This window comes from Neodiprion pinetum, chromosome 3, assembly GCF_021155775.2.
Source record: "Neodiprion pinetum isolate iyNeoPine1 chromosome 3, iyNeoPine1.2, whole genome shotgun sequence".
Taxonomy (NCBI): domain Eukaryota; kingdom Metazoa; phylum Arthropoda; class Insecta; order Hymenoptera; family Diprionidae; genus Neodiprion; species Neodiprion pinetum.
This window is the reverse complement of record NC_060234.1, coordinates 23,270,822-23,279,853: the sequence shown is the minus strand read 5'-3', so window position 1 is coordinate 23,279,853 and position 9,032 is coordinate 23,270,822. Positions and strand designations below refer to the sequence as shown.

Sequence of the window (9,032 nt, the reverse complement as noted above, 5' to 3'; positions counted from 1 at the left end):
TGGATGAATGAATTATATTGTCATTGAAAAGAGATGCTTATGTTTAATTGCAAGTCATGTTACGTTTCGTAGTTTCGTAGCAAGTGTGACCGAACCCTGCCACCATAATCGGAAGTTAGGACAAGCAAAACAAAAAAGTCTGGGAATCTCCAGTGGTGTAATTTACCCCGATGATGGTGAGCGCGAATGAAACAACATCCGTACTATGTGATAAAAAAGAATCCGAGCGAATTTGAACAGCACACACTAATTGGATATCATGAATTTCGGAAAAAGCTTCATGGTTCGACATTCTGAATGACAGAACCCTGGGTTTTCAACCTAGCCAAATATTTTTGGAGTCATTTTGCTCCCTGACCAGATTCCCACAAATTGTTACGCTAAAATTATTATATCAGATCTCTATGATGAAGAAAATAATCCCACAAGTATTACAGCTATAGTTTGTAGACAGCAGAAAAATTCAAATAGTAGCACGTCAAATAATGTATTGGCTGGGTGTGTATGGAAATATCGAGTTGATAACACAGATATGTAAAACATGCGTGATATTTATTTTAACCCTTTTGATGCCATCAAAAATATAACAGATATTGCATTAAATGGTTCACGAAAAAACATTACTTTTTATGCTAAAATATTTTTTGTCCGACTTCAACCATCCATTATATACGGGTTTAAAAAAAAAATCATTTCCGAAACGAGTAAATTAAAATATCTCAAAAAATTCACAGAGAGTCCCTTAAAGTAGTACTACTATATGTATAGCCAATTACGGCACAGGTCCAAGAGGATAAAAAAAAAGTGACTGAGTTGGTTGAGAACGCCTCGTATATGGAAATAATAAATCGATCCTGAAACTCATTACCGTCACAAGGATCTCATGCCAGTGTAATTTTTGAAGGAAATTTTTATTCAAGCCCATTATATCCTAAGCATTAAAATATTTTTTTTAGATTTTGTATAGCAACAGCTTTGACTGAAGTAAAATCGATATGACGTGCGCATGGCCAGCTAAGTTTTTCAAATATAAATGGCCAGTCGTAGGATTGAAAACCATAATCGAGAGGCCATTCACTTGAGAGATTAGTTGAAAATCAATAAGACGACGAAGAATTTTGAACGTTTAGTAATCACTCAGAGATCAGTCGAATTCTAGCTTTTTTTTAATATTGGGAATCACTAGGAAATCACTTGTAAATTGTTGGTGATTTTCAAGCGACGGACCCTTTCGGCCATCATCGTAGAATCTGGCCAAGTAATTTTATAATATTGCTTTAGTAAGTTTGTAAATTTATAGATTTTCAGAATCTAAAGTCGAGTCTTTCTGAAAGATCATAGTAACACCAATTCAACAGCAAATTTTCACTTTTGTCCACTTCTATTTCATTGAATATTTAATTATCAATGGCCTCAAAAACTTGCGAACTCCCTAAAAAACATCTCAGGTAAAAAAATCTTTTCCCAAGGACATTAAAGTAAAAACTACTAATAAAAATTTACTTTGCCACCAAACTGACAATGTACGTTGAAATAAGTACCGACAACGATACCTTCACCTACAAATAATATTTAAAACAAAATCCTTACTGCCAATTAACTTTTTTGCAAAAATAAGTAACGAACGCGAATAATAAAGAATGGGGGACGATATGAAAAATTCGAAGTTAGTTGTACTTGGTGGGCTTTTTAGAAAATGAAGAACGAAATACGGTGCACGTCGATAATATTTTTTCTGGTACTTATTTGAATGTTCATTGTCATTTTGTTCGTTTATAAATCACAACGTAAATTTTTTATGGTAGTTTCCACTTTAATATGTACTTGACACAAGAATTTCGCACCTTTAATAAACTTCTGTACAGCAGGCCAGAGGAATGATTTCCAAAAGTCAATCCAAATAAATCAATCCTCTACGATAATTTAACAGTATTCTTAGCGGATATGTTACGATAAAAAATTGCGTAAACTCATAGCAATTATAAGAGAAAAACTTTATTACAGGCAAAACATCGGATCATTTCGAAAGAATCACTTATGCAATAAACATCATTAAATTGGGATTATACAGAATCGATTTGCCGTAAACATATGAACGCGTAGCCTGCTCAAATCCACCTTATTTCAGCCAAATCTGTTGAAAATGAAAAAAAAATCCCCCGAGTTCGCGTGCCTGCATGTAATATTAAGTTTCATAGAGGGAAATCGTGTCTATCAACGCAAGCGAAAAAGTGTCCGACTGTTCGCGGATAATCTTCGTCCTAGACGCCTGCAGACTTTGCAATATGGAAGTTTGAGGAGAAGATTTACCACCCACCAAAGAATCGGAGCTTTTCAAGATGACGTGGATATACGTATGCGTAAGTGTATATCCGCATATACTATACAGTGCAAACTCTTGCCTGACTTATGTAAGCCCCCCCCACCAACTCCCAAGTTCAAGTACATATAAAGTATAAAACACGGAATCTTCTAACGCAGGTGTGACAGTTTCACAAGTTAAAAAATTCTACCATAGACGGAGCAATTTATTCGGAAGAATCTTCACGGTTTATACTATTACGGACGTAAGTGAAAGGTGAAAATAATTTCATATAACGCGAGCATGCTTTACACGGTTTTTCACACGTGTTTTCCGTGTACAAATTACCCGTTTTTACGACGATAGAACGAGTCTGCGAATACGCGTGTGGGGAGTACAGAAAAGACCACTTTTAACTTCAGTGATTTTTTCTGTACTGCGTGAATGCGTTGTCGCAAAGAAATCTAACGTTACGCGACCCTAAACTCAATTTCGTGCTTCGTGAAAAACCGCGTAACATACTCTTGTTATGTAAAGAATCGTATGCAACAAAAAAAGAAAAAAAAAAAACCGTTCGGCCCGAAAAGACCGAGTTGGCCTCCTTGTTACAAAATATAATATTCTCGTCCTGTCCAGTGCGAGAAAATGTGCTCACCGAAAGGTAAAAAACCATTCGACGTAGGCCGACAAAAGTGAATATAAGTAAATCTCTGCTGAGCCGAAAAGGTGGCAGGGTGGAGGAGGAAGTATTAAAAACTTTTTATCACGTTAAAGAAAGCACGCCTCCAACGAATTGGGGCTCGACTCTGCACGATGTGTAAGGGGGCATCAGCCTCGAGATAAGAATGTGCTGCGTCGCTTCCATCAGCGCGAAACACTTTAAAAATTTTTGGTTTTTTTTCCGCCGAAAATTTCATGCTGAATTTTAAATCCCCGAGTGGCTATATAATACGTATACGTTCAATGTGCATCTTTATGACACGCCATCAATTTAACGATACTTAGGTTATAATTGATGATAATTATACCTTGGTAAAATCACAAAATGGGTCTGTTTCATTTTACTTGTTTCACGTATTAAAAAATGTCTACTTACTGCAATTTTTATTTAAGGATATATTAGGCTGTTTAATATTGGAACAATTTTATTTTTGCTACATCAAGGTCTGAACATTAATTCCCGCCTGCAAAATGAAAAATCCAAGAAGTCATAGCGCTACATCAAAAATTTAACGAATTATAAGGCTAAAAGATGCCTTACAGTTTCTCACATTTTCCCCTTTAAAAAGAACGGTCTTACATGAATATAACCGTGTAAATAATTAAACTATCTTCAAAAATGATTCGAACAGCTTCTTGCACGTTCCAGTAACCGGAAATTTCATATCAGCACGATCAGGACTTTTTCTATTTATTTTACAAAGTGGATGAATAAAGTCGACCTTCCAGCCGACCATTTTCGTGCGATCACACTTTTCCACTTGTCAGAAATTTCCTACCTTCGGCACTTTTAACACAATGTACTATTTTCATCCCTCTTGTTAAATTTTGCTGGGATGTTTACGCATTTTCATATTTAATAATGAAAAAGCGTAGATTCTGCTAATATCCCGGAATGTGATATCAAGAGCATGCTCAGAAGAAACGAGCGATACCGTAATCAGGGCGGATCTCAACTTTAACACGGAAGTTCCTTGAGAGAAAATTAAGCAGCCTTCAGCCAGAAGCGCGTAGGCCGTTCCCCTTCTCGCCGCAATACTGCCAGAGAGGCGGAATCCGTAAAAATGGAAAATGAGGGTTACGCTTTTTTGGATATCCGGTCAAAATTTTGAGGATTTCGAGCGCTTTTTACGTGCATTACAGCGTAGATGTTTTAGTTCGATTACAAAGGATTATTCGAGCGATTTGTTGTTGGTATTGATCAAGTATTTTTACTTGTAACCATTCTTTTAACCCTTTCATGCTTAGTGGTAAGTATACCTAGCACCTCTTTATCCTCACAATTTCTTCTTTTCTACGTATACGATTACTATAAAAATGGGTATGCAGGGGTTTTCGAGGTCGCTGATCACATATTCACGATCAAATTGTCGATATTGAACATGGCGGTTCCAATATGGCAGACAAAAATTCTAAAAAGCCATCAGAATTCAAAAAAAAAAAAAAAAAACAGTAAAGAAATCTTACGATTCTCGAGCCACTGAACGTAGCCAACATAAGTCTGTGAATCGGCCACACTTTTGAATGTTTTACTGCCTCTTTCAAAGCATGATCCATACATGAAACGGCAATGATAGAATTCGATTTATTCCTCAAACTATTTTTCTAAAACGCCCCATCAATTACCACTTCTTAGTTAAACCTCTTTTTATTTCTGGATTCTCGACTTCCTTCGCTTCCAACAAATCAAACGCTGTCTAATCACTATTTGTACGAACCAAAACGATTCCCTGCGCAAACAGATGTATTACAAAAAACCTGCCCGTAATCCAGTAAAAAGGAAATCAGAGAACCTTCAACTTCATATTCACTCTTGTATCAAACAGATGGTAGTCAGATTATTTAACGTCAATACGTAGCCAAATGATGCCACAATATCTCGGACTATTGTTGATACTATGGGACACATAAATTTCAATTGCTTGAAAAAAAAGACTGTTGCAATCGATATGAGAGTCGAATTTCAACTAAATCCTATCGCGCTGATCAAAAAATTTGTCTGCCGTGCGCCTTATTATACGCATCTAGATAAACTGTCGCGTAGTTGCAGTTCTTGCTGATGATACTCAGGCGGAGTTAGAGTCCGACTCAATGGAGGCAACCAAAGTATCTATTGCGATTGCTTTTTCCGACAACGGTGCAATATAGAGCTACAAATTATTATTAAAACATTTTGGAGCGGAAATTTTATGATACCGTTTAGGTGCAGGTGGCATGGTAATTGCCTACCTCCGGGAGTGAATAGGAAACCTGCTGTTTATATTGTTGCATCGATTGTCAATAACAAATTGCTTTTACAAACGACGAGATTATAAAATTTGAAAAACGTGAATAAATGGTCCAATTGTTGCGTTAATAAGATTCCAATTTTCGACAGTATTCTATGACGGTGAGGTAATGATTTTACATTGCGAGACATATATTTAAAATTGATTATCCGTTTTGTGTATTTTTCGTAGTGCAATGAAAACTTCGACATACAATTAACACTCATTTTCGGATATTTTACCAACATTCAATCAATAAGAAAATTGCATTTGAGACGAACAGCTTTTTATTATTCGTCTCGGACTAAGGAACAAGGTGAGGGAATGACTTTTAGCGAAGTAAATTGACCGAATTATTTTTCCTCCAACGATATCTCGGCAGACTCATCAAGGGCGTATCCAACAAGAATTAATAAATTAACGGTCACGCTTTAATTTTGTGGGTTACGCCCTTTCGGCAGCAAAAAGGCGTATAATGCACGAAAATTGAAGAAAGATGTTTCCTCCCTCAGGCCTTTTTGATTCTCATATCTCGATATTAAAGTCATGGCAGGGTCGCCGTAAAATATGGTTTCCCATGTCTCCGAATATTTCGCCAGACCGACCAAGAAGGCAGCGCTGTGTAAACAGAGAAGGTATTCGCGTTTCGCAGGAACGAGGGTCGGTTTGATGTATAACGTCATTTCCGTACGAACTCGAACACCGTGAGCGGAAGAACGTGTTTATCCGTTACGATAAACTACACTGGAAGAAGTCGCAAAAAGAACCGAGGCACATCGGCGGAGATATAATTTCCCACCGCTGTAATGCCCCGGGAAATTATTCTAATGCAGAGACTTTTCTGCAGTAATAGTAGAAAAAATTCAAATTGATAAATGGTGATAAATTTGTTAAACCGTAAAAGGAGGTCGAGAAATATAAGAATACAGGAGGGATATTGTTTTTTCAATTCGGATGAAATTTGCATGGAATATTTTCGATTTCTTCCGTTTGTTTTCGAAAGCAGCATTAACGATTTTTTTGAAATCTTATTCTTAGCTTGTTCTCAAGCTATGATTTTTCAAAAAATTTCTTCTTCAACGTCTTCAAATAAGCATTACTCAATAACGAAACAAGACGTCAAAAAAGGCGAAATATATTTACGAAATTTTGCAGTCGATTGAGCGATACTTTGCGAGAAAAATTGATTTTATTTATCATAAAAAAAAAATGTTTTTATTACAGGTAAAAAATTAATTTTACAATAAAAAAACACTGTCTTGTACTATTACCCATTGGACTACTTTGAATAAATAATTTTCTCACTTGGTGAGAAAAAAACATCAATGATCCTTTGGATAGATTGAATGGAATAAGTAAAAGTGAAATTCGACCTTAAAATTTCATAGATTTCAAAAATAAGGCCTCAGATATGTGTTTTAGGAATATCAGAACGTCGTTTCACATATTAAGTAAATCGTCGCCAACGCAAAATGGTAGAAACAGGAAAATCGCTTGGAAAGGATCACTGTGCCAGAAGAGAATCTCCCAATTATTGTAATCTCCAAGACAACCGAGAAACAAATCAAAGACTTCTCATGTTTCCTCCAGTTTCGTCTCACCCGTGTTCGTGTCAAGACCGTTCGTTCATCCCACCCCCATTTTTTCGACATTCTTCTTCACTACCAATCCTTGCAAGATGGTAATGTACCACTGTTCAACCATCTCAGCGGGTCTGATACTGCCTCGCACCTCGCGGACAATGTGCTACACAAGTGATTATACGTGAATATAAGAGAATGTTGTAATATCATCACGTAGTAAAAAGCCAATGCCTGCGGGGCGAGAGACAATATCATGCCAGCCATTGCGGCTGCATAACTGTGTTTCGGAAACTGATCACATACCTGACCCGAATTAACCTGATAACCGTCGTCATTCGCGTAGCGTGAGGTGCTTTCAATCCACATTGGCCAAGGGGGCGTCCAAATGGGAAATGCATGCTGGGAGCTCTATTGTCTGGAGCACGGAATTCAGCCCGACGGTATGCTGCCCCCTCAAACATGCACCAACGATGAGGGATTCCAGACCTTCTTCAGCGAGACCGGAGGCGGAAAATACGTGCCACGAGCAGTCTTCCTCGACTTGGAGCCCACTGTCATTGGTACGAACCTTCGTACGCCCGCCGTTTTACATTGCTTTGGCATCGATTTCGCCGTACAACCGGTTACACACATAGGATTGGAATAAGAGATTTAGTGATAATCACACTCATCCATGCGCGACAACCCTTTTCACTCTTTGTTCTTCCTGCCACGCCCTGATTCTGATTCTCGCAATCCATACAGACGAAGTCCGTACCGGGACCTACCACCAGCTCTTCCATCCGGAGCAATTGATCTCGGGGAAGGAAGACGCCGCGAATAATTACGCCCGAGGGCACTACACCCTTGGTAAGGAAATAATCGAGCTGGTGCTGGACAGGATCCGCAAGACTGCTGACATGTGCGCCGGTCTTCAGGGCTTTCTGATATTCCACGCCTTCGGTGGAGGAACCGGGTCCGGGTTCACATCCCTACTGATGGAGCGACTCTCCGTCGATTATGGGAAGAAGGCAAAGTTGGAATTCGCTATCTACCCGTCGCCCCAAATCTCGACCGCCGTCGTCGAACCCTACAACGCGATTCTGACGACACACACGACCCTGGAACACTCGGACTGTGCGTTTCTGGTCGACAACGAGGCCATATACGACATTTGTCGCCGGAACCTCGACATCGAGAGACCGACCTACACGAACTTGAACAGACTGATAGGTCAGATAGTGTCGTCGATCACGGCGTCGCTCCGGTTTGACGGGGCTCTGAACGTCGACCTGACGGAGTTCCAGACGAATCTGGTGCCGTACCCTCGCATCCACTTCCCCCTGGCGACGTACGCGCCTATCGTGTCAGTGGAGAAGGCCTACCACGAGCAACTCACCGTCATGGAGCTAACCTCGTCCTGTTTCGAGCCCGCCAATCAGATGGTGAAGTGCGACCCGAGAAAGGGGAAGTACATGGCCTGCTGCATGCTCTACAGAGGTGACGTCGTGCCCAAGGACGTGAACGCATCCATCGCGGCGATCAAGACCAAGCGGACCATCCAGTTCGTTGATTGGTGTCCGACTGGGTTCAAGGTCGGAATCAATTACCAGCCGCCAACTGTCGTACCGGGCGGTGATCTGGCCAAGGTACAGAGAGCCATGGCTATGCTGGCTAACACAACAGCCATCGCGGAAGCCTGGACCAGGTTGAACAGGAAGTTCGACCTAATGTTCAGCAAGCGAGCTTTCGTGCACTGGTGAGCTGCAGGCTATGTTGTTTCCATTCATCTTTTTTTCTTTCAGTAAAACTAAGTGATTTGAATTCGGTGATGGGCGATTTGTTCGCAGGTACGTCGCGGAAAGCATGGACGAGAGCGAGTTTAACGAAGCTCGCGAGGATCTCGCGGCTCTTGAGAAGGATTACGAAGAGGTGGGCATGGACTCTGCGGAGGGTGGTGAAGGCGGGGACGAGAACTGACGAGTTAGAAGAAATGTTGTGGCGTGGCTCGGACGGCGGATGATCGGAGAACGTCTTTCTTCGGAGGGAATAACCAACGATCGCCGACATCCGGAGTGCCACAGCTTTAGGTGGGATGAACGAACACACTCGTCGCTGACCAAGCGACAATGTCCTTGTCATTTATATTTTGATACAAAGTATTGTACAGTTTTTTGTAAT

The 9,032-nt window shown here is 40.1% G+C and overlaps 1 protein-coding gene across 1 annotated transcript; it reads left to right on the top strand.

Moving 5' to 3' along the window:
* Window positions 1-407: 407 nt before the first annotated feature.
* Window positions 408-8,831, top strand: LOC124214621 (tubulin alpha-1C chain-like). The gene is made up of 4 exons (XM_046617078.1): window positions 408-428; window positions 7,216-7,432; window positions 7,617-8,610; window positions 8,702-8,831. Exons 1-4 carry the CDS (start codon window positions 408-410, stop codon window positions 8,829-8,831), a joined length of 1,362 nt encoding a protein of 453 aa, XP_046473034.1.
* The last annotated feature ends 201 nt before the right edge of the window (window positions 8,832-9,032 follow it).